At 37.5% G+C, this 26,420-nt stretch overlaps 1 protein-coding gene across 4 annotated transcripts in view; it reads right to left on the bottom strand.

The window, feature by feature from the left end:
- Positions 1–205: 205 nt before the first annotated feature.
- The window catches only part of LOC121872620 (pachytene checkpoint protein 2 homolog), a 40,914-nt gene continuing 14,699 nt past the window's right edge, over positions 206–26,420 (bottom strand). For 2 of the 4 annotated variants that reach the window (XM_042375517.1, XM_042375518.1), the window contains exons 3-9: positions 24,689–24,874; positions 24,387–24,492; positions 24,097–24,218; positions 22,021–22,214; positions 21,350–21,503; positions 5,197–5,309; positions 206–470 (exon numbers count right to left, since the gene is read on the bottom strand). In XM_042375517.1, coding sequence (XP_042231451.1) covers positions 299–470; positions 5,197–5,309; positions 21,350–21,503; positions 22,021–22,214; positions 24,097–24,218; positions 24,387–24,492; positions 24,689–24,874 — 1,047 coding nt within the window. In that variant the 3' untranslated portion in view covers positions 206–298. Of the gene's footprint in view, positions 471–5,196; positions 5,310–9,973; positions 10,126–11,814; positions 12,062–21,349; positions 21,504–22,020; positions 22,215–24,096; positions 24,219–24,386; positions 24,493–24,688; positions 24,875–26,420 lie in introns of those variants that run through there. The other 2 variants (XM_042375519.1, XR_006090126.1) reach the window with 2 other exon arrangements.

The raw sequence follows: 26,420 nt of genomic DNA on the forward strand, positions 1-26,420 counted from the left end.
AGAGTCCAGAAAAAGTGAAATCCGATATGTTGAAGTCCTATTTATCGAGGTTTTGCTGTATGGGGGTCAAAGGGAAAAATTGTTTCATAATATGGAAAGATTTTCAGGAATGGAACCCTTCCGTAACCCGGAAGATGCCTGTACTGCTAAATACAATATATCCTTACAATTATATCACAAAGTGTAATGGATAAATTAAACATACTTCATTCATAAACCTATTAATGCATGCCAAAAATATATTACAGTACAGTATTATAAATGTACAAAAATATAAATTTCTTTTAAAATCAGTTATCTAATGATTTTTCACCAAGCCTATATCAACTCTGTCTTGCTTCTGCTTTTTAATAGCCATTTGCAAAGCAGAAAGGAAGTTAGATAATGAGATGAGGGGAGTTTCAGCATAAAGAGCATGAGCTAAAAATGGTATCTTCCGCAGCGTACGTCCACTAAAACCCACACTCGCTCTGAAATTGTAAAGAAAGTGTTAAGTTTTGCCTGAAAAATTACTTTCATTTCACACATTAACATCCTCAATGCCTTCCTTGTATATTTGAAAAAAGCAGCACAGTTGTAAGTCAAAATAGGCATGCATGAATGTTATACTACCTGTACTGTACTTGAATCCACAGAGTAACTATTTGTGGTCAATTACTGCATGGTCTGTAGAACCCACACAGATATTGTGTGAGTCTTTTAAATATGCTTTACTGCTTTACATGTTTTATTGTTACTCAAATGATAATTAACTTTTATTCTATTTATTATGTTCATGATTCTGTACCAACAACAATCAACCAAAATTTTAGCTGAGAATGTACCACTTGAAGTTAGGAAGATAATTATTGTGCCTAAAATATTAATTTTAAATAAAAAGTCTCCTGGGAGTATCTAGTAAGGTCAAAGGGTAAAAGCATCATTTAACCTCACCAGCAATAACAAGAAATCCTGTTTGACCTTGGAAAGGTGATGCATATTTTTTCCCAAGGAATGAATTGGTGGATATCACCTTAAAAAGTAAACACAGGTAAATAAATAAATAAATAAATAAATAAATAAATAAATCAAATAACAATTTTATGTACAGTGTATGTGATTTAATAGAAATAGAAATTCTTGGGAATAGATATGGTTCACTACCTACGCTTGGTGCACTCAGGAAGACAAGTTATCTTTGGTCCTTTCCAACCACCACCTTCCTCCTCTCCCCAAAGTCAACACTCAGCCCATGTGTTGAGATAGACCAGCTTGTTTTGCTCTTCTACTTTGATTATTGTGTTTTGCACCTCAGTGTTGTAAAATATCAATGGATTTCCCAGCAACATGTAGTAAACACAGATGAGTTACACTGACAGCAAACACGAAAGTAGAAATACTGTGTTATGTCATGATGAGGCAGGTGAGGGGTGGAACAAGCAAAATTTACAATTTAAAGATAAATAAAGATAAGATTATCAAGATTTATAATGAAACAGAATCAAATAAAGGAATTGAAAAGAGCAAAAATGTAAAACAGTCAGTTTCGAGAATGAGGCAAAATTCAGTACAAGTGGTTAGAGCAGAATCACAGTGAGGGTAAACTTCTGTGAAGACTATTGATCAAAAAGAAAGCCGAACAATTTCATCTACAAATGAGTATCGAAGAACCTTGTAACTTTACTATTGGGTGGCTAAATTGCTTAAAAGACAGGTGTGGTCTTCAAAAGCTATTTTTGGGGGAGAAAAACGGACTGCATGGGGGTTGTCGGGAATTGTGTAATGCAAACAGTTAAGCAGTGACAATGTAAGTGTTGGAACATCCAGAGAGGGAAACGTCACTTAGGACTGATGATACATACCGTATATGGCAGCGTATAAGTTGACCTTTGAAGCCAAATTTTTTGTATCCAAAGTTAGGGGGTCGACTTATGCTATGGGTATAAAATGATGACCTCTAAAATCATGACCGTAAGTGAGAGTATTTCGTATTACAACCTTCATATTTACCTTTAATATAATTGCTCTATTTCTATTATGGATGAAATAAAGTTTTTCTCTGTAGCTATATTTAAACACCTTCTGTTATTGATGTTTTAAGAGTGTGTGTGATCAAGTGTGTGAAACCATACAGTAGGTAAAATGAAGTCAATGTAATCTGATAAAATTGCACTTTATTGACATACAATATAAAAATATCTTCAAAAAACAATACTATTTTAATTATACAGGTGAAACTTGTCAACAGGAGTTCAGTGTTGTTGTGATTGTTGGGGCAGTCACTAATGGCGTGTGTGATGTCATGTTATAGAGTGGCTTGTTTGACTGTTTACCTGTTTATGTATGTGTTTTGATGGTTGACTTGGTCCTTCACACAACACTTGACAGCTGCTGAAGTTGGGGAGTCGACTTATACTGTAGGTATACCTCTATGACCAAATTTTTTGCTTGAAAATGGGGGTCAACTTATACGCCGCCATATACGGTACTTGTTTAATGGTACAACGTTCTAGTTAGGTTATTGTCATGCATTACAGTGCCAGTTTATAATAAAGGATTATAGATTAGTTGAGAGGGGTAAGTAAATCACCAAAACATGTGCTGGATGATCTCAATTATCACTTAAAGGTTTTCATATGCAAATTTGCCTATGAAGTTAAAATTTATAATAAAATAATTTTAAGTTTGTGTATGAATGCTAGACACACAAGACGCACATTTGGCAACATCAGTGCGACCTGGCAACTATGTAGACTGCACTCCAAGGTCACCACACCAGTCTCCCATTTGTGTTTAAAGGACCCAGGATATAATGTTCAGCCACATTTCCCACGCATTTTCTTACGGCTTGTGCTGATTTCTCGTGCATCACAGTGATTTAATTTATTCATAATAGTGTTGGGAGAGTTTTGAACCATGCCTTGTGTTGCTGGTGAGGGTGGAGGGGTGGGAAAACTTAAAAAGTGCAAAGAGATTGCACCACGTGATGATAGTGTGGTGCCTCTTGATGCTGCTCCCAGTGTCCCAGGCTCTTCTAGGATAAGTGACAGTTTGTTTGGCCCTTCAACCAGCAGTCCTAGTGCTATGACTCAATATGTACAATTATCTTTTGTGTCCAGGGGGAAAAATTAATAATCGGTACTTGGCGCACTCAACAGAATGCAAAATTTACACCACTATTACCTTGCGAAACATTATTTGTTATTGCCGCTCTCGTAAGCCGCGACCTGACTCACATGCCATGTGGCCTATCGAGAGAGAGAGAGAGAGAGAGAGAGAGAGAGAGAGAGAGAGAGAGAGAGAACACAGTGATTATTTGTATTATGGTGAAATGTTGTGAACTACATACGTGCATAGTGTAAGGCAATTTGGATAATAACCATACAGAATAGTGTATTTACTAACTGACGTATAATGTATACATGTAATGGAATGTAATCAGTAGTTAACGAGTGTCTCACTTTTACAGGTTTTGACCATAACAATCAATAAACGTTGAGTGAGTCCATATTGCGGGTTTCTCAAACCCTTAGGACGTGACGTAAACTAACTGTCGAACCATTCGGCAGTTAAATTAATTTTTGTCAAAAATAATTTTTATAACTATTTTGTCCTGAATACAGTATGTATGCTTTATAATGGAATAAGTTCACTTTGCAATCACATGAAATAATGAAGTGATGTATAAACATTTCCATATACGTGCTTACGTATAAAAATAATTATAGTGATTACGCATATAAAACTGTTTGTAAATAATTTATTAACAATGCTAAAGCAACAAATCCCAGACCCCGAGCATCTCACGAAAGAGTGCCAACCCAAACCCAAGAGTGTTTAAAGAATGCTCGGTCCTAACCTACTCTATAAAACTGGTATTTCACTGTAATAGTGATAAAAAGTGATAAAAAAAGGAGGGGTAAAAAAGAACTTACCATATCTAGTCACAGTGAATAGTCACTGTCATGTCACTAAGTTCCTCTTTCTGGTTTCACAGAGGAATTTGAATTCTGGCATGCTATTCAAAAATTCTTATTGTATAAACATAGCAAAAATGTTAGCCCATGTACACTTGCACCAAAAAGTATCAGTGCAGGGTGAGATCGACAACTTCCGAAACGATACGTATACACTGTGATATGTCGGGAAGGTTGGTAAGTGTATCCTCATAACCCCCCCTCCCACTAGGTGTTGCCATATGGCTGACAATCAGTGTGTTTGTTTCCTCTTTTCGGATTGTTGCTTTGTGTCGACTGAATGATGGGCGAGGGTTCAGTCTCGGTGAACGTGGGTATAAAACAGAGGCAATATGAAGCAGTAGAGACCTACACATGCCAGACGACACGGAAACCTCAGAGGGAACACGAGGAGCTATTATTTCCCTTCATAACGAAGGGTTTGGCGTCACAGATATTAGCCGGCGGGTTGGTGTCCACAGGAACATCGCTGCATGATGGATTCGGCGATACCTCGAAACTGGCGCTACAGACGACAGGTCTCGGAGCGGCCGTCCACGTTGCACCACCCCTCAGGACGACCAGGTCGAGTGGTTTATTTGGTATCACAAATAATTTTGTTAACAGGGAACTCCTCATATTTCATACTGTCTATTTATCACTTCCCAACCTTATTTATAACGGTTTGTTTCACTTCACCAGGCCATAGTAGCTGCTCAGCAGGATTACAGGGCTGCCAACATACGGCTGGAACAACTCGCCTTTCCCAATACCTATCGTCACTGGTCTCAAATTGTTCACACTACAGTATGCACTGATACTTTTTGTTGCGAGTGTACATAAAGGATCATTGCTGAAGGGATTAAAGGCATTCTAATATCATAAAAATTTAAGCTAACTGAACCTTAACAGTAAAGTATAAATGAACCATGAACAGAAACAGGCTCTTCATCTTCTTTACATATGTTTTTATAAAATTTTTAGTTTCATTGTATTTACAGTAATGTATGCAATCATATATAGTTCCACTAATATCAAGAAAGACTTCTTCAAGGACACACTATATGTTTGCCAAAAGAATGTGCAATTCCTACTTGCAATGAAAAACAAGAACTATTGTAATTGGAAGGATAAAGGTTACTTCAGAAAACATGCACACTAGCAGATCACCAAGTATAGGTGCATTGTGAATGTAGCTTTCAATAAGAGAACCATCAATGGGATAAGAAGTTCATGTACAAACAGAATCTCAAAAACTCACCCAGCTATCTCCCAGAGTAATAATGATGACTTTGTCACATCTTTAACAATCATGTTAGTTGTTTCCAATTCTTTTAAGGTGAAGATGGTTTCACTGTCCACAATGATACCAGTCTGAAATGATTATACACAGGAAAATATAAATGAATTTATTGCCATTACTGTATTTTTACAAGTTTATAAAAATAATGATACAGAGAAAAACATAGATACAGTAATCCCCTGCCAACCAGCAGTTGTGAACATACACATTTATATTTTGTATACTATATTTTCCCAACCATGATATCCACATCAACAATTAAGTTCCTTAACTCATCTAGTGAAACATATACAGTAAACCCTTGATAACTCGGCACATATGGGGCCGAGTGTACAGTGTGTGTGTGTGTAGCTCCTCCCCGACTTACGACGGAGTTAGGGACCCAAATCCAGGTCGTAAGTCGAAATGGTCGTAAGTCGAAAATGCGAAAATAATACATAGAAAATCTAAAATGGGTGTCTCTTTTTCTTCTCAGCACCACAAAACACTCATTTTAAGCTTGCCAGCCACTTTAAAGTGAATTACAAACAAAAATTTTGTCAGTACACAGAGCAATCACTGGCGTTGGGACTCGAAAATACGTAATTTGACAAAATTTTGGTACGACTGACGCAGGTCGTAAGTGCGGGTGGTAGTAAGTCGAGTAGATCGTAAGTCGGGGAGGAGCTGTGTATATATATATATATATATATATATATATATATATATATATATATATATATATATATATATATATATATATATATATATATATATATATATATATATATATATATATACAGTATTACCCCGCTTAACGCGCTTTCACTTAACGCGTTTTCGCATATACGCCGTGCCTTGCCAAAGCTGAACTTTCACTTAACGGTGAGTGTCCGGCTCGAGAGCTATTTTTAGATTCGCACCACCCCCCACCCGCCACCCTGCCTGACTGCCTGTTTTAGCTCATAAAATTCATACAAATTACCCAGCCAGAATATAATTTACATTGCTGGAATTCTTATAATTTGGTGATCATTTTGAATATAAACAACATATATTTTGCATTAAACATACAATTTTTAGATAAAAATTGTTCTCTAGGTAATTATGTTATCTTTTGTCCAAAATATATGACATTTATATTCAAAATATTCCTGGTCTTACAAGGAATCCAGCAATGTCAATTATATTATCCTAACTTTAGTTTGAGGTATTATTTATTAAAATTTAGTGGTTATCCCACACATCTCCTTGGGACGGTTGGTGGGGGGTGGGGGGGAGGGAGGGACCGACCGACCGACCATCTGTTACCCAGTGAAGAATTATTTTTTTTTTTATTAACTGAAGATATTTGTTTTAGCTCATAAAATTCATACAAATTACCCGGTCAGAATATAATTTACATTGCTGGAATTCTTATAATTTGGTGATCATTTTGAATATAAACAACATATATTTTGCATTAAACATACAATTTTTAGATAAAAATTGTTCTCTAGGTAATTATGTTATCTTTTGTCCAAAATATATGACATTTATATTCAAAATATTCCTGGTCTTACAAGGAATCCAGCAATGTCAATTATATTATCCTAACTTTAATCTGAGGTATTATTTAATACTAAATGTTAAAAACTCTTGAATGGAGGATTGGTGGGGGGTGGGGGGAGGGTTGGGACTGACCACGCGGTTGGAAGAGGGGGGGAAGGCAAGGTGGGGTACTTTGATTGACAGATAGTGTCGAAGAATATTTTTTTTTTTTTATTAACTGAAGATATTTGTTTTAGCTCATAAAATTCATACAAATTATCCGGCCAGAATATAATTTACATTGCTGGAATTCTTACAATTTGCTGATCATTTTGAATATAAACATCATAGATTTTGCATTTGACATACAAATTTTAGATGTAAAGTTTATTCTGAGTAAATATGTTATCTTTTGTGAAAAATATATGACATTTATATTCAAAATATTCCTGGTCTTACAAGGAATCCAGCAATGTCAATTATATTATCCTAACTTTAGTTTGAGGAATTATTTATTACTATACCTTGTTTTCCCCCAAAAATTTCTCAGAGGGAAGAGCCAGTGAGTGTAGTGTGAGAAGAGGGGGAGGGAGTCGAGTCCATTATTTGAATGGACATTAACTTGGCGACTGTATTTCTCTATTTCTCTTAAGTATTAATTGTGTGCATGTACCATCATAAAATTAAGATGTTATTTTTACTACAACATAGTTATTTGTCGTCAAAAAGTGGAGTTTGGGGGTCGGGCTGGGTTCTATTGGAATTAATCCCATATGTTCTGTTATTCACTTAACGCGGTTTTCACTTAACACGGGACCCTCTGGGTTCAATTGACCGCGTTAAGTGTGGGTACAACTGTATATATATATATATATATATATATATATATATATATATATATATATATATACATATATATACATACATATATACATACATATATATACATACATATATATACATACATACATATATACATACATACATACATACATATATATATATATATACATACATATATATATATATATATATATATATATATATATATATATATATATATATATATATATATATATATATATATATATATATATATATATACAGTTGGTCCTCATATTACGCGGTTAATGTAACCCGGAGGGTACCGCGGAAAGTGAGAAACGCGTAAAGTGAATAACATAACATATGGGATTAATTGAAATGGAGTCCGGGCCGATCCCCAAACTCCACTTTTTGACGACACACAACTATGTTGTAGTAAAAATATTATCTTAACTTTATGATGGCATGCACACACAATTAATAATTAAGAGAAATATCAATAATATTAGGTTTTTTAACACTTACATTAGTAGAAAAGATGGCTGGGCACACGGGGATGGGCGGTTGGTTCCGAGGCAGAGGGCAGATTATTGGCCCTCACCTGTATCACTTGTATCAATTGTATCACTATCCACCACAGAGGCTTGCAGGGCCTCTTTGTCAAACCCCCCAAAGTTCATATAAGTCCATATCCTCACTATAATTATCACTATCACTGACTTGGGCCGGCTGTAGTGGGTGGCGGGTGAAGAACTGGTCATGTTTTGATGACTGGGCGACCTTGTGTGCACCATTTTCGCGCCTCTTACACAACATGGCGGATGGCGGGAGGTTTGGATCCAAAAATGGCGCGGCTTGCCAGCCGCTCTCCGCGTAATGGGGTTCACGACCGCGGAATGTGAAAATGTTAGGTTCTGGCAAGGCACCGCGTTAACGGTGAAACGCGGAATGCGGGACCGCGTAATATGAGGACCAACTGTGTATATATATATATATATATATATATATATATATATATATATACATACATAGTGTGGTCCCTCGGTTAACGAACGGTTCGATTAACGAATTAGCTCCCATAAGGATTTTCAGTTCGATTAACGAAATCCTTACAACAAACACGTTTTGTTGTGCGCATCACATGAATGGCTAGTCCGCCAATACAGTAATTGGTTCTCTGTTTACGTTCGTTTCCAGTGAAGTAAATATCAAGAAAGTTGGTCTCTTGATTATTTCTGCATTTTGTATATTAAAATTATTGGTCATTCTGAAATTTAGTTAACATATTGATAATATAGACAGTACAGGGAACCGTTTTTGTGCGCTCATCAGCTGATTGAAACACCCAACAACGCTTCTCAGTTTAACTTTATTTACAGTGGAGTGACCATCGATTTTGTTGGTCTCTTGAATATTTTTGCATTTTTACATTAAAATTTTTGTTCATTCTGAAATTTAGTTAACATATTGATAATACACAGTGCAGAAATTATTATGAAACATGAAGAAGGAATTAGAACCAATGCACTCAGTAAAGAATATGGCATGTCATCATCGACTGCCTCTACTGTACAATCAGCTGTTTGGTATGTAAACAAAGCTGCCGGTAATACGACATACACACCTCAAAGTAAGTTAAAATACAGTATTCTATTGTTTTTTATTTATTATTGTACAGTACTGTACAGTACAGTACTGTACTTAGTTTATATTTAATGTTTTGTTAATTCTATTACTGGTATACAGTACTTTGTATGTACTTTTTCTGTGAGTTGGAATTACCCAATATCCCATTTAAATAATAGATGCGGTTAACGAACGACTCTGTGGAACGAATTGTGTTCGTTAACCGAGGGACCACGGTTATATACACACCAATGCCGGATTTAGACCTGTGGAGGCCCATGGGCAGCCTCTTTGGGGAGGCCCCCCTCATTATAACTACCCAAGAGGGTGGGGTGGCGAGTGAAGGAGTGAAGCGAGCCTAAACATCAGGGAGTTCCGGGGGGCGCTGTAAGCCCCCCGGGAAAATTTTGAAATTTGAACACTTCTTTGGAGAATTTTGAAGCCATATGCAGTTATATTGAGGAAATTAGAACATTGAGAAATTTTTAATTAACTGTATATAACCAGGTATTCATGAATTTCAAGGAGTAGCTAGCCTAATTTCTATCACGCTTCATGCTGAACATAGTTTTACGTGATGGAATAGATAAACATGAATTTTAAAGAATGAAAATAAAAATAATCCAAATGAATAAACAAATAAATAAAATATTGTAATATGTGGAGGCCCCTGGACAGCTGCCCACTTTGCCCACTCCTGAATCCAGCCCTGATACACACTGTATAATGAAAATATGCCAAATTAATTCCTTTTTTTTTCTCCCAGTATGCTTACTGTAGTTAGCCTCTTTGTGTGACACAGTAGATAGTTGACTGAGAGGGTGGCAGTGAACAGCACACGTGGTGGCGGCAAAACACAGACTGAGCAGATTTAAACAAACCCCATGTGCCAAGCGGTGCATTTGGCGTGGAATTTAACAGAATCACCTGAAAATAACGGAAATTCGATTTAGCGGAAATTTAGCGGAATCGTGCTCGGTTTTGTGAACTACAGGAAAGCCTCCGATAACGATGGTTCTACTAACGACGAATCATATTTAAGACCCTGGTTAATTTAGGTCCCAATTCAATTTATGCCATTATTTTTTTTCGTATTTACGGTGAAGGCTGCCAGCTACAGCTTCAGCTAGAGTTGAACCTAATGACTTTGTCATCTGAGTATAAACTCACACATCATCATTGGCTGTCCTTGTGTTTTAGACTTTACCACCATTGGCGAGTAGAATTTTTGTTTTACATTAGTAAGTATTATTTAAAATATATATGAACAGTAACCAAGTGTTGCTTTCATATTCTTATGTAGAGAAATGGTGCTAAGTTTCCTTGATTGCTCACATAAACGTTGGTGTTCCCAATCTGTCTCGCTTTATTTCTTTACCATTAGTGGTTAGCTACTTCCATTGTTGCATTTATTAATATTAAATAACAGTACTTAAAACATATATATTAATTTTTTACATTAATTTTACTCCAGCTATATAACCAGGGTCTTATTTTCTTCAGTTTCATATGAAGAACCATTGTCACAGGTGTAAACTAACAAAAACAATGCCGTCTCGTCTCCTCTTGTGTGTTTTAATAATCTACATAGTATAAATTAATTGTATTGTTAATTTCGCATATATAAGATTAATTCAATCAAATACATATTCAGTAATAAACAATAATGAATCTTTTGTACAGATTCTTAATAAGATAAATGACGCCATGTTTCCTTGAATGTGCACGTATATGTTGGAGGTCCCAATCCATCTCGCTTTTTTCTTTGCCATTAGTGGTTACCAACTTCTATTCTTCCATTTATTAACATTAAATAAAATTACTTAAAACATATATAAAATTTTGTTTACATTAATTTTACTACAGCTACAACCAGGGTCTTATTTTCTTATGTAGAACCATCGTCCCGGGCGTGAACACTAATGGAAACAATGGCATCCCATCTCCTCTTGTGTGACCATATTATTATTAATTTATATTGTATAAGGTGCATTCATAAAATTGTTTAATGAATTTAGTTTGCAATTGACATTAATTTTATTGTTTTGGGGGAAAAGAGGGTAAAAAGCCACACAAAAGATATGAAAAGGTCAGACTTTGGAATGCATCTCATCATTATTGCTTTATTTTAATGGTAATTAATGATTCACGATACGATGATTCACCTTACACTGCAATATTGGAGGACACAATACTGTCGTTATTCACTAAATCGAGTGGAAATAACATAAATTTTTATTTAATGAAAAGGGGTGGCTTGAATTAGTTCGTTAGATCGAGAAAATGCTGCATTGTATATGATCTCATGTTAATTTTTTGAAATAAATTGTTCATACACACACTTGCATAGGAAAACCTTGTAGATTATAAAAACTTCACACATATATTTACATAACTAAGGGGAGCAGTGTTGCTTGGGATAAAGTTGAGGCCTGACACCATGTATGGGAGAGACTACTCCATTGTATTTCATTTTAGACAATCTTTTAATGCCTAGGTAAGTGTACTGTAGAGTATTTTGATACAGTACAGTAAATGTTTCTTTAAATATAGTATGCACCCTTTGTTAATTTAATCCTTGAGCTATACATTACAGGTAAACCCAAAAACAGTCACCTTAATAAACATTGCTTCACACAGCCGACAATTACATATAGGGGAAATACCCCGCATGTTTTGTTGATACTTCAGGGATCCAATGATCAGGAGAGGAGCGGCAGAACTGTTTTGAATTTGGTGGGCAGTGGCGTGGTGGGAATTCTTGTCACCAGAGGGCTCTGCGTACTGCCTCTGATTGGGCACCATGTTGTAACTCAGCGGATGGGAAGTCTCGGACAGAGGAGCTGCGGCCACTGTCCTCCGGCTGTCTCCCACATAATTAATATAATATAATAAATATAATATATCACATTATATGGAAGAACCTTTATTAATGAGAGGGTCCTCATATTATTATCAAATTGATAATTATATATGTATACAATACTGTACAGTGGTCCCTCGGTTAACGAGCACAATCCGTTCCAGCAGGTTGCTCGTTAACCGAAAAACTCGTTAACCGAAACCATTGTTTCAATGGGTTTTATGGGGGAACCGGTGGTAGAAGCGGTACCGTTCTTGCCTCGCAAGCGAGATGTCACGGGTTCGATTCCCGGGCCGGTAGAAGTTGTTCTCCTAGCAGTAAAGTAGGTACCTGTTGTAAATCGAAAGTTGCGAATTCGTATTCAGGGAGTTGGTGGAGCTTCCAATAACTTGACATAAACCACTGACTCTTCATGCTTCTACGCTCTTGACTCTTCAGGCTTCTACGCCCTTGACTCATGAGACATAAAGGCAAGCATGAACTTAGCATGCTTCCCTGTTGGGCGCTGTAAACGCTTCTGCGCTTCACCTTACACAAGGATGTAGGGGAGTGCCAAAAAAAAAAGAGGGGGGGGGTTTGGGTAATTGGTTCCAGCTCACCGAAAATGGCCTAAATTCAACAAAAAAGGTAGAAAAGTACACTTACTTTGGGGTGTGTATGTAGAAGGCTCCTGGATGATGATGGGAAATAGAATGGGGGTGGAGGAGAAGGAAGAAGAGAAGGCATTGGGGTGGAAGAGAAGTCACCCCATGGCGCCACTTCACCCATAAAATTTTAGTTCTCTTGGTGTATTCAAGATTATTTTCTTTAAATCAACACTGCACTGCATTATATATTGTCAATATGTAAATTAAATTTCAAAATGGCCAATAATTTGCTTGGAAACACAGAAAAAAGCATTTAGTTGAAGAGTCTCAAGCAAGATGTTACCTCCACTGAAAAGACAGAGAGACTGGCGCCTGTTTGGTGTGTTGCCAGGCTGGATGGCACGCATGAAACTAGTTTCCTTACCTTCAATTATGTTCAATAATTGTTAAAATGACTAAAAAATTAAATATTAAACTTTTAAAATTATTGAATAGTATAAACTTCTTGATATTTACTAAAATAGTAAGGAATTTAAGCCCTAAAACCGATTACTGTATTGGCGGACTAATACTACAGCTGGTGGACCGCCAAATGCAAGCGAAAACATGTTGAGGTCGGCTCGTAAAAAACTCGTTAATTGAGGGATTGCGCGTTAACCGAAGTTAAGAATCTTATGGAAGGTAAATCGTTAACCGAAATCTCGTTAACCGAGGCGCTCGTTAACCGAGGGATCACTGTATACGGGTATTACCGGGGTAAATACAAATGTAAATCCATATTAATCAGTAAGCCATGCCTGCAAAGTTCTATTAAACATAATTTTACGTAGAATAAAGTTTAGAAAAGAAAATGAGTTATCTGAAGAGCAAAATAGGTTTAGAAAAGGAAAATGAACTAGAGAAGCTATATTTAGTTTGAGAATTTTGGGTGAAAGGGTTTTAAATGTCGAAAGAAATATGTATATCTGCTGTTAATTTTGATAAAGCTTCTGATAAGGTAAAGCACAATAAAATTATAGAGATCTTGGAAAAAATAGGCATTAAGAAAGGAGATATTAGAATTTTAAAGAATCTTTACTGGCAACAGGAGGCTGCAGTGTTAGTACTGTAAATAATGAACTTATTAATTGGATCATAGTTAGACAAGGAATAGACAAGGCTGTGTTCTATCTCTAACAATGTATAATATATATTCAGAATTCTTGATGAGAAAAGTTGTAAGTGACATTGAATAACTAAATGTTAATGGTAAAGCAGTAATACCCCTGTATCATAAATACGCTATGCAAGGCATATCAAGTTAGAGTTATATGGTGGGAACCTTCCTGAAAACAAGCACCTGATAGCTTTGTTGGCCATCCTTGGTCAAGTTGCCTTATTGTTTACAAGTGTCACACACAGGAAACTGTATACTCCCATGGCCTGCATACACTGTACCTACATTGACCATATTCATGCTGAACTGCATTTTATAAACATGCTTATCCAATTGTAAATATGTATGACAATTTTATTGAATAAACATCAAATGTATCGTCATCATCATCCTCTACAGTATGAACGCAAACTTCTTCATCAGCCGAGTACCAACATGGCATCCATGTGTCACAGGACTGGCTCAGCCAATCAGGTTCGATCACCGAGTTGACCAAACTCTCTCTATCTACAGCTCTGCCGCTGACTCATTCCTGTCATCTTTGATCTTGTTTACACTTACCATGCGTCTCTGACTTTGTGTTTTTTCGTTATTTCTGAGTTCATGTGTTATGCAATCATGCCTAAATGCCCCAGTGATAGTTCCTCTTGTGCTGCCCCTCTTGGGGCAACTTGATGTGATGTGAGAAGGTGAGATAGGACGTAATAAGAGTGGTGATGGACCAGCAAATATCGGTAGACTTGATTTTTTAATTAATTCCAACTTAGTGTGTCATGCCTAAATGTCCCAGTGATAGCTCCTCTTGTGCTGGGCAGCTTGATGTGATGTGATAAGGCACAATAAGAGTGGTGATGGACCAGCAAAAATTGTAAGAGACTTGAACTTGCCACCCTAGACCATCTCTACTATTCTAAACACTGATAAATAAGCCGTTTTTTTCTACAAACCAGTTTTTGTGATATAGCTCGGAATGCGACGTCAGCAATGTTACCTAGGTATGTTAATTCCTAGCCAATTTGCCAGGCCAACATACAGGCAATTAAAACATCTAATAATTACTTAATATTAAAACATCTAATAATTACTTAATAAGTAACATTAGGAGGACACGTCGCTACCTGGCATTTAATTGCAATTCTCAAAACCCCCTCCTTCACCCCCCACCATACGCATCACGACCTTCATCTCTTGCCTCAGAGCGTGCAGTAAATAAAAGTCAACTCTCGAGGGGTGGAGATGGGTGGGTTATGGACGTTGCATTCCGAGCTATATCACAAAAACTGGTTTTTAGAAAAAAACGGCTTTTTGTTCAAGCTGGAAGGCGACGTCAGCAAGAATACCCGAGCAGGAGGTGGAGAGGGAGGTGACTTTGCATACAAGGCTCCGCTGACTGAGGTCCAGATTATGTTACAAACCGTTTGGAACATTTCCAAAATTAGGATCATTTACCGGAAGGTAAAATGTTAATTTACTCAAAAAGGATACTCACTTTATTCTGATGAGGAAGAAGGTCCTGGTTGTGGAGATTGACTAGGTGGGGGAGGGGAACCCAGCACCACCACATTTGAAACATCTCTCAGCATTTAAAAATTACTTTTCAAGGCCTGATTCCACCTATTTTGAATTTGGACCTGCAATAATTCTTTCTTATCACCCGCAGCTTGATGAAATTGAAAAATTTGATCATAACAAACTGAACAATCTATTAGTGAAAATAGGTTATTTGAGACACAGCTGCCATGACTCTACATTTTTTATAATTACATGTAGTATGGCCCCCTTGGTTCTTAGGTGAAACTACTACTACTTAACTAAATTTCTCTACTGACAGACAATTCCTTGTATGTAGTGTATGAGCTGAACTTTCTAGTCCTTGTAGCTCATCACTCAATACTATCTAGGAGGACACTATGAGTCACATTATATTTTAAAAATATAAGGGAGAAAACATTTTCTCCCAAACTTAATCAATATAACTCAAAATTATCATATTATTAGTAATTTAATTCATTAAGATCTCTTATTGTTATATAAGTCATTAATTTGACCATTATAAACAATAAATTCACCATGACGTATCTCTCTCCCGACTCTTATCTCAAGTATCCCTTAGCTCAATGAAATATTTTTTTTTTTTACATAAAATAATTTAATTTAGAACACTTTATTTAGAGGGATCATCAAGATCTCTATTTGTTGCCAATCAGGGGCACAGACATTATCTCCCAAGTAATAACTTAAGCGAGAATCTCTATATGCGTACTATCACCCGGCAGGGTTGACAGTGCTGAGCCGCTAACATAGCGCTTTATTGGCAACAGCGTTCACTATTACTCTAGCAATACTTATTGGGTTGAGAATTCCACCACGAATTGTTCTCGTATTTTTTGGTCAAAAAATCAGGGTCGACCTACAATGCTGATGTCAACACAAGCGTGGTTACAGCGAGACTGACTGAGTGAGGGAGCGCAGGGTGGAGTGACGCGCGATGCGTGTGTGTGGGGTGGCGGGCAGTGTGTGGTGCCGTGCGCGATTTGAATGTACTTCAATTACTTCAATGTACAGAATATTCCTCCAGCGGGGCAATCTGCGTATTTGCAAATCCGTGTATGCTAAACCCGCGTATTTTAAGGGCTGACTGTATTTCAACAATTAGAACACAAATTCGCGGAGCTTCCCTTTGTGTGTATTTATAGCTGAATCGCCAGGCAAGAGATGAAGGTCGTGATGTGTATGACGGGGGGTGAAGGAGGGGGTTTTGAGAATTGCAATTAAATGCCAGGTAGCGACGTGTCCTCCTAATATTACTTAATAAGTAATTATCAGATGTTTTAATTGCCTTATGTTGGCCTGGCGAATTGGCTAGGAATTAACATACCTAGGTAACATTGCTGACGTCGCATTCCAGCTTGAACAAAAAATATCAATTTATGCTTTACATTGCTTATTTATCTTAGGCTTAGTATGCGTGCTTTATATGTCTTCTTTATTTTCTTGTTTGACAGTGTGCACACAGATATATATCAAGGGTAGATGAGAATTTTTAAGGGGTGGCTGGTCCATAACCTCCCGAATTTGTTATGTTCTTATGGGATTAATTGCATCGATAACCGTTGATTCGCTAACCAACGACTTTTCATAGTCCCTATATGCGTCGGTTATCAGGGTTTTAGGTATTTCTCTCTCAGGTAATTTCCCCAAACCCCCATTTCCCATTAGAAACAGCCCTTGCCAACCACTGTTCTGCAATAGTGGGAGAATTGTAGACTGTAACCCTTGCAGTGAGAGATTACTGAACACTGCTTATAATTATCTTTAAAAGCAAGTCAAACACAAAAGTAACTGTTCTGGTTCTTCCTATACTCTACATAGAATCACCAATCAACTGAATCCATAATGCAAGCACAGTGATATATCAGTTTGCCGGAACAATCGGTGCAGAGCACTTCCAGGAATGAGAAATTTCCGGGTAACGAGATGACTCTCTCAAAGCCGGAAAAAATCCCTCATCCCTGAAATTTTCCAGGTTACAAAAACATATTCTCATTAGTTCCAGATATTGCGCATCAAATCGTCACTAAATGCTGGAAAAAAACTCATCCACGAAATTTTCCAGGTAACGGAAAAATGTTCTTGGAAGTTCCAGAAATTTTCCATTACAGTCAACCCTCGCTTTACGCGGTCCCACATTCCGCGTTTCCACGTTTACGCGGTTCCCTGCCGAAACCGGAATGCTCACATTCCGCGGTGCGTGTACCCCTTTATGCGGAGAGCGGCTGGCGGTCATCTCGCGCAGCGCCATTTTTGGATCCAAACCTCCCGCCATCTCTCCCGCCATGTTGTGTAAGCGGCGCGAGTAGGTTGCGCAGTGTGTGTCTTTGTTGCGTTATCAGTGACGTCATATGATGTATCGGACTGTAATTGGGCCATGCATCCTTACCTCCCTCCGCTGCTAGCTGTGATTGGTTTAAAGTAATGTGACGTGTCCACCCGCGGGAGGGAGGGAGGGAGGAAAGACGACGCTTGACCTAGCCGCGGCAGTTTCATCCCTCCAGGCCACACCGTGTAATCGTGCATCCATTGTTCTGTAAAATGGCTTCCGCCGGACCACCGCCCCCAGAGAGAAACCTTTCCTTACCTGGACCCAGCCGCCCTAAGCCAAAGAAGACACGACGTTCCTTAAGCTACGAAATTAAGTATAAGATCATACAAGAGTTGGAGAAAGGAACAAGACAGGTTGATCTCGCGCGCCAGCATGGTGTTAACGAGTCTACGATCAGGACAATTAAGAAGGATGCAGCCAAGATAAAGGAGCACATGAACATCACAAAGTCTACAGGTGCTTCTATGATCAAGTATTTCCACAACCAGGTGCTTCTCAAGACGGAAAAATTACTTGTGAGCTACTTGGTGCGTCAGGCGCGATGGAACATGGCGGTGGACACGCGCTCTGTTAAGGAGTACGCACGTGAACTGTATGCTGCAGTGTCACGAAAGATGGGAATTACAGAGCCCAAACCCTTAAATGCTTCCTCTGGGTGGTTACAGAGGTTTAAGAAGAGGAACAAGATCACCAATATCAACATTGGTGGTGAAGAAGCTAGTGCTGACCGTGTTGCGGCTAGGGAATTTCCTCCGTTTTTACGTGAGGTTATGGAGGAAGGACAGTACACCGACGACCAGGTGTTTAACATGGACGAATCTGGTCTTTTTTGGAAAAGGCTACCTTGCAAGACCTTCATTGTGAAGAATGCCAGCAAGATTCGGGGCCGGAGGTTGCAGAAGGAGTGCATCACCGTCCTGTTTACCACCAATGCCTCCGGTACCTGTAAGCTCAAGTTATCGGTGATCCACACAGCACGCAAGCCACACGCCTACAAGAGCATGGACATGACCAAGCTAAATGTCCACTGGCTGACTGCACGTAAGGCGTGGATGTTCTCTACACTGTCCCTCTCCTGGTTTGATGACTGTTTCGTTCCCGATGTGAAGAAATTCCGTGAGCAACAGAATGTGCCATTCAAGATTTTGTTGCTGCTGGACAACGCACCAGGACACTCGCCCCTACTGTTAGATCGTCACCCCAACGTAAAAGTGGTCTTCCTTCCTCCCAACACTACGTCTATATTACAGCCCATGGACCAAGAGTTAATCTGTTATGTAAAAGCTGCATTCTCTACTAAAAAATTCAAGCTCCTGAACGACTACACCAACACCAAGGAAGAGTTGCGTAACCTGAGTGACACCACCACCGATAGCAGGAGCGAAGACGACGAGGATCAACAGTTGGCAGAGCAACAAGTACTTTTAAAACAATTCTGGAGAATATTCAACATCAAGAAAGCTGTGGACTTCTTGGTGGAGGCATGGGATCAGCTGTCTGTAGCAACTGTTCGTCACGCATGGAGACATGTGTTGCAAGGCATTCCGGCCGTTAGGCAGAGTCAATCTGTGACTGGTGAGGTTCAGACTGTTGCAGTAGCAGTGGACCTTGCCAGAGAAGCTGCGCAGAGTGTTACAGCTGCAGGCTTCTCCGAGACCACCAACGACGGCATCCTGGAGGTGATAAGGGATCCTGATGTGACTACCGACGAGATGGTAGATGATGATGACGTCAGTGAAGAGGCAGGTGGTGCGTCATCCCAAGAAGAACACCGCTTATCCCATAGTAATGTTAGGGGTGCCATCGAGTGTATCGAGAAAGTCAAGCTCCTCCTTTCCGATGACCCTGACGCAAACAGGTATGAAATCTTCACTACCCAGCTGTTGCAGACTATGGAGCCCTACATCAAGGTTTATCACGACAACATAAACACCAGCCGTCAGCAAAGCATAACAGAGTTCTTCGCCCACAACCCACCACAGCCAGCCCAAGCCAGTGATAGTGACAGAGGTAGAGACAGTGATGATGACTTTGAGGGATTTGTCAGGGAGGCCCTGACAAGTGTGGATGACAGTGATGGTGACTCACCTGAGGGCCAGTAGCCTGTCCTCTGCCTCGGAACCAGCCTCCATTCCCGTATGCCAACCCATCTCTTCTACTAACGTAAGTGTTAACCCCAACCTTGTTTTTTTCTAACCTAACCTTCAGTTAATTGACTGTTCCTTTCTATATTATGTGTTTGTGAATACCATCATAAAGTTAAGATGTTATTTTTAGTAAAACGTACGTATTGTGTCGGGAAAAAGTGGAGTTAAAAGTCGGCCAGGTCTCTATTTCAATTAATCCCATATGTTATGTTGTTCACTTTACGCGTTTCTCACATTACGCGGGCCGCTGTGGGTTGAATTGACCACGTAAAGTGAGGGTTCACTATACTTTATCTCTCAAACCTGGTAAAATATCTCACATCCCCGGAATTTTCCGGATACCGGAAATTTTTTTTCAGAATTTCCAGAAAATGCGCCCGATTTTCATCTCTCAAACACGGAAAAAGCTCCCCCATCCCTGGAATTTTCCGGGTACTGGAAAAATTTTCAGGAAATTTTCAAGAAAATGTGCCCCATGGAAAATCGTTCCCAGAACTGGAATTTTGAGGAAGATTCCGGCTTTGGGAATTATTTTCCGAAAAAAATTTCAATTCCAGCTATTGGAGAGTTCCAGTTATGAGGGATTCCGGCTAACGGAGATATTAATGTACAGGTACAGTAATTGTAAGTAATATCTCTGTCAGCTGGAACCCTCCAAAATACCCAGAATTAAAAGTGACTCAGAATTTTTCTGAAAAAACTCTCTCCGTTCTGGGTCTGTGAAAGAGTTTCCAAGGAGGAAAATGAGGCACCTTTTCTGAGAAATTTTCAGGAAATCTCTCCAGAAATTTTTTGTTTGGGCCTAGAAGCAAATTTCAAGGTTGATAATCAGGCACATTTTTAGAAAATTCTAAGAAAAATTCTGGATACTTTCTCCATTTTTTTCCCAAGCCTGGGAGCAAATTCTGAGAATGAAATAATGAGTAATTCTGTAAAATTCAGAGAAAATTAAAAAAACTCGCTCCAATTTTTTCCAGGCCTGTGAACAAATTCCCAGGATGAAATAATGCGCAATTCTGGAAAATTCCCAGTAAATCTCCAAATTTTTGTGTTATGGGTCTGGGAACAAATTCTAAGGATAAAATAATGCACAATTTTCGGAAACTGCCCAGTATCCAGAAAAAATCCAAGAATGTGGGTTTAATCCGGGTTTGAGAGTCATCTCATTACCTGGAACTCTCTCATCCCTGGAGGAGCTCTGCACCAATTATTGCAGCTAACGGGGATGTCACTGAACTGAATACAGTATCTGTCTGGGTAGCTTTCTAACATGATCCTGAAACACTAATAACCCAACACTAATTTTAACCTGGAGTAATAAAACTGAATGATGAACAACAAACCCATCCTAATGCTGGCCACAAAAGTTTGTCAAGTGAAATTAAAGAACCATAGTCTTAAAAATATCTGATGTTTCCTTACCCAGAAAAGTTTCCGACGAGATTAAAACCTAGAACCTTCTAAAGAAATTTAAACAACTTAAAGCATTTAAAAAATAAAATACAGAAAGCTTACTCTTTTCATTTCATTGATGCACGAATAGTAGATCTGGTAGATTGCAGCTCGAGAGGGGAGGCCTATGTACTGTTTTATATCTGCACGATCCACAAAGGCAAGGTCAATTGTACCAGATATATTGGAGGTAGTAACAATGAGGACATTTGGGTACCTGGAAAAAAATTATATATATATATATATATATATATATATATATATATATATATATATATATATATATATATATATATATATATATATATATATATATATATATATATATATATATATATATATATATATATATATATATATATATATATATATATATATATATATATATATATATATATATATATACATATATATATATATATATATATATATATATATATATATATATATATATATATATATATATATATATATATATATATATATATATATATATATATATATATATATATATACTGTATATATATATATATATTGTTGTAAGTAGATTTCATTTTTTTATTAATATTTTTCACCATTGTACGTGTATTTAAGAAAAAATATACTGAAATACCAAATATGATTGTGTTTACGGGCGACTCAAACATACAATAATATGGCAGCTAATTCTATTCACAGAGGGTCACTGGAACCTAACTCTCGCAAATAGCTAGAATCAACTGTACTGTACTTACTTATTGACCTGGTCAAGTTGAGTAAGGACAGCATTTACAACTCGAACAGCATCACTTGGATCTGCTCCATTTAATGAGGATTCACGAGCACGAGTTAGACTTTCCACCTCATCAATAAGAACAATCACCAGTGACTGAGGATCACCTGCTAGCTCTGTAATTTTGGTGAACATCTTCTGCACCAATTTGCCACTCTGTAAAATTTTTGTTATACTGTACAATACTGTAACAGGGCATTCAAAAAATATATTAGAATAATTTATGACAAAGATCAATATACAGTACTGTACTATATACTATGCAAAGTACAAGGTATTACAAAGTTTTCATGAATCTTGAAGTTGATCAATATACTGTACTGAACTATATATGAACACTGTACTATGCAAAGTACAATATATGCAAATAAATCACTGTAGGTGCGCATGATCCATGTATATGCTGATAACCACATAGGAAACAAGAAAACATGAAGTTCCCAAACGCTTTTTTGTTTTCTTGTTTCCTTTGTGGTTATCAGCATATATATGTGGTATGAGGAACTTCAGAGATAACTATTTTGTGATTTAGAATATTTTTTATATGGATATGTATTTTTGTAAGCTCCGAAGAGGAAAACATAAATATATTCTATGGATTCGAAATGGAATTTGCGCCAGAGCGAATGCATCCCAGCCCGGAGTGAAGAGACGCTACGGCGTTGTTTACATTATGAAGGCGGGAAATTAAGGTTTGTTTACATCCGGCAGTTCAGCTGCTCTCCCTCTCTCTCTGCTTGTCTATACAGAGTACAACATTTAACCCTTCAATATATATGAGCAGTAAATAAGTGTTGCTTTCATATTCTTATGTAGAGTAATGAAGATATGTTTTCACATGTGCGCACTTACATACGTGCAGTCTCACTTTTTTTTTTACCATTAATGGTTAGCTACTTATATTGTTCCATTTATTAACATTAAATAACATTGTAGGTACTTCAAATAACCATATTAATTTTTTACATTAATTTTACTACAGTTACAATCAGGATCTTATTTTCTTCAGTTTTATATGTAGAACCAATCAGTCACTGGTTTTGTAAGCTTAACAAAAACAATGCTGGCAGCCGTCTCGTCTCCTCGTGTGTTTTAATATTCCACGTATTATTAATAAATTGTATTGTTAATTTTGCACACACAAACATTAATTCAATAAAAACAAATTCAGAAACATTAATTAAAATATATATGAACAGTAAATAAGTGTTGCTTTCATATTCTTATGTAAAGTAATGACGATATGTTTTCACGTGTGAGCACTTACATACGTGATCTCTCTTTTTTTCTTTACCATTATCGTTAGCTACTTCTATTGTTCCATTTATTAACATTAAATAACATTACTTAAAACAACCATACTAATTTTACTACAGTTACAACCAAGGTCTTATTTTCTTCAGTTTTATATGTAGAACCAGTCAGTCACTGGTTTTGTAATCAACGAAAACAATGCTGTCTCATTTCCTCGTGTTTTAATATTCTACGTATTATTAATTAATTGTATTGCTCATTTTGCACACACAAACATTAATTCAATCAAAAAGACTTTCAGTAATAAACAATAATGAATCTTTTATACATAAGAGAAATGACGGTTTACATGATTGTGCATGTCGTCTGAACGTTGGTGGGCCGTTCAAACCCGTCGAAATTCGAGTTTCTGCTGTCAAAATTTTTAAATGTGTTTTTTTTGTGTGTTCAAATAGAAAACGTCGAATTAAAAACTAGAGAAATTTGAGAAACTACTGTACGACATTTAACCCTTCAATATGTCTTCAAAGAAACCATGAAGTAGAGAAAGTGGTGCTAGTGCTTCCAAGCCAAGTCACTATCTATCCAGGAAAAGGGTGAATTTCCATGGTCCGGCACCGGTCAGGTCCCGAGGTTGCCGGACTAGAGGGGTACAATATATATATATATATATATATATATATATTTAATGGAAGTATACACCCTGGTCCACAGTGAAAAAAAGGTTGGGAATTCCTGTGAGTCTAAAGAATACAGGGTACACTCTTCTTTATGTGATTCTTACCTCAGAAAACCATTTTGAAAAGAGGGAATGAGAGTTGATCTCAACCAGTTGAGCATACTTATATCTCGAGTCTAGTCTGATACTCAGTTTTTGAGACAAGGCTCTGCACAGTGAAGTTTTCCCTGGAAACACATAAAAATAAGAGAAAAGTATCCTGAGCACAAAAATAAATAAATAAATTGCTTTCACCTGAAAATGTAAAGAAACAAATTATCTATGACCTAATATAAATTCACATATTACTTCATAACAATAGAAAATGATGATAAAGATGTATAAAAAACTCTTACCAGTTCCAGGTGGACCATGCAACAGAATCACTTTGTTCCAAGAGATAATGTTCTTATTCATTCCTTTGTCAGAAAACAGAAGGGTGGTGCGAACAAACTTGAGGAGCTATGTGAGGGAATGGGAGGAAAGACAAATTTGAGAGATTTTGTGCATCTAAGAACTACTGTACTATATGCAGCGCTAAACTTCAATTATTATTCAATGGATTTGATTAATAATATCAAAGTAACTTTTTTTTTTTTAAATCTTCAATTCTCTCTTGCTCTATTTCACTGTAGAGCTTTAACTCTGCATTTCTTACCTGTTCCTTAATTGGAGTGTCATATATGAGATTTTCCCACATATCTTCAAACTCAGTTGAAGGCAACATCCAATGTGTAGCTGCAGGAATATCTTCTTCTCCCTCACCCAGCTCCTCAATACCTGGTCCATAACACTCTAGGTGATACACATGATACTCTGGCTGCACCATAGCTATGTCTATGTGCTGAAATGACACAGAAATGATGGATTGAAATATGAAATCCTATTTTATGACCAAGGGGAAGTAATTAATTGCCTGTGAAATCTCTGCAGCTAAACCACCTATATCTGTTATTTATGATGGACTTAAATAGTGCAAGTGACAAAATTTTTGTTATTTAAAGAGAAAGACTCAGATAAACTAAAGAGTGCAGATGCAAGAGGTGAAGTATACAGAATGTCAAGGCAAATACAGTACATAGTGGGTAGAAACAAATATGCTGGTCAGCAGTGTGAGAGAAATGTGGTTGTGGTTGTTAGTAATGAGGAAATCAAGGATACTTGGAGAACATACAACTATTGTCTGCTGAATGAAACAGGGGCAGCCTAAATGCAGCAGAGGACCAGTAAAAGGACCTATGTCCATGGACTGAAAGAGAATGGGTAAAGAAAATGACTGATAAAATGAAGGATGAAAAAGCTATTGGTAGCTCTGGAATATTACAAAAATATGAAGGCCTCAGCTGATCTTGGCAAGACGATGGTGACCAAAAAGATAAAAACAATTGTTATGGCTTTGTACGAAGGTTTAAGAACCACCATGAGAATAAATGGCGAGTTCATTGAAGAATTTGAGGTGAAAGTACAGGTCAGTCCATCAAGGGTCCTTCTTGAACTACCTTCTGTTTATCATTGTGCTAGAGGCACTAGCATGAAATTTTATGACTGGTTTGCCCTGGGAACTGATGACTTAATGTTGATGGCAGATAGTATTGAAGAGATAGTGAAGACATTTAAGAATCAGAATGATGGAACGAAGTCTATGGGAATGAGAGTGAATGTGGCGAAAAAAAAAAATAGTGGCATATGTGAATCTCCCATGGTAGAAACTGGAAAGTGGCCATGTCTGGTCTGTAAGAAAGGTGTTAGCAGCAACTCAATAATGCACACTGAGTGTGGAAGATGGGTACACAAGAGAGGCAGTGGCAAAAACGGCAAACTTCAAGATGTTAAAAATTTAACCCCTTGTGTACAAGCTCCCCTCTGTGCTGAATAAAATCCCCTGGCATTTACCAAACACAATATTAAAAGTGGCATGCCCAGAGTGAAGGGGTCAAGTGTGTTGTATGTGCTGGCAATCATGTAGTCTTAGCAAAGCTGGAAGAACTCAACATTGGGGATACAGTATATCCTTGGACTGTATCAATGAGTTCTGCTACAAGGCTAACATAATCAGTGCTGGAGGTGGTGCTGAAGCTAGCTCAGTTGCAAGTCAGAAGTAACTAATAGAAAAGTAGGGAGCTTTTTATACGAAAGGAAAGATGTAACTGGCATAAGAAGTGTGATGATGTATGGCAGTGAAACATGGGCAGTTAAAGAAGATTACACATGTAGGCTCAAGCAACCTAAATTAAGAATGGTGAGATAGATGTGTAATGTGACATTGAAAGATAGGAAATCCTGATTAGCACTAAAAGGGCAGCTGAGTAGCAAGATTTTGTGTAGAGGTGAGCCAAGATGATCTGGACATGTGGAAAGAATGGAGGAGACCAACTGGGTTAAGAGGTACA

This window comes from Homarus americanus, unplaced genomic scaffold (genome assembly GCF_018991925.1).
Source record: "Homarus americanus isolate GMGI-L3 unplaced genomic scaffold, GMGI_Hamer_2.0 scaffold39155, whole genome shotgun sequence".
In the NCBI taxonomy this organism is placed as follows: domain Eukaryota; kingdom Metazoa; phylum Arthropoda; class Malacostraca; order Decapoda; family Nephropidae; genus Homarus; species Homarus americanus.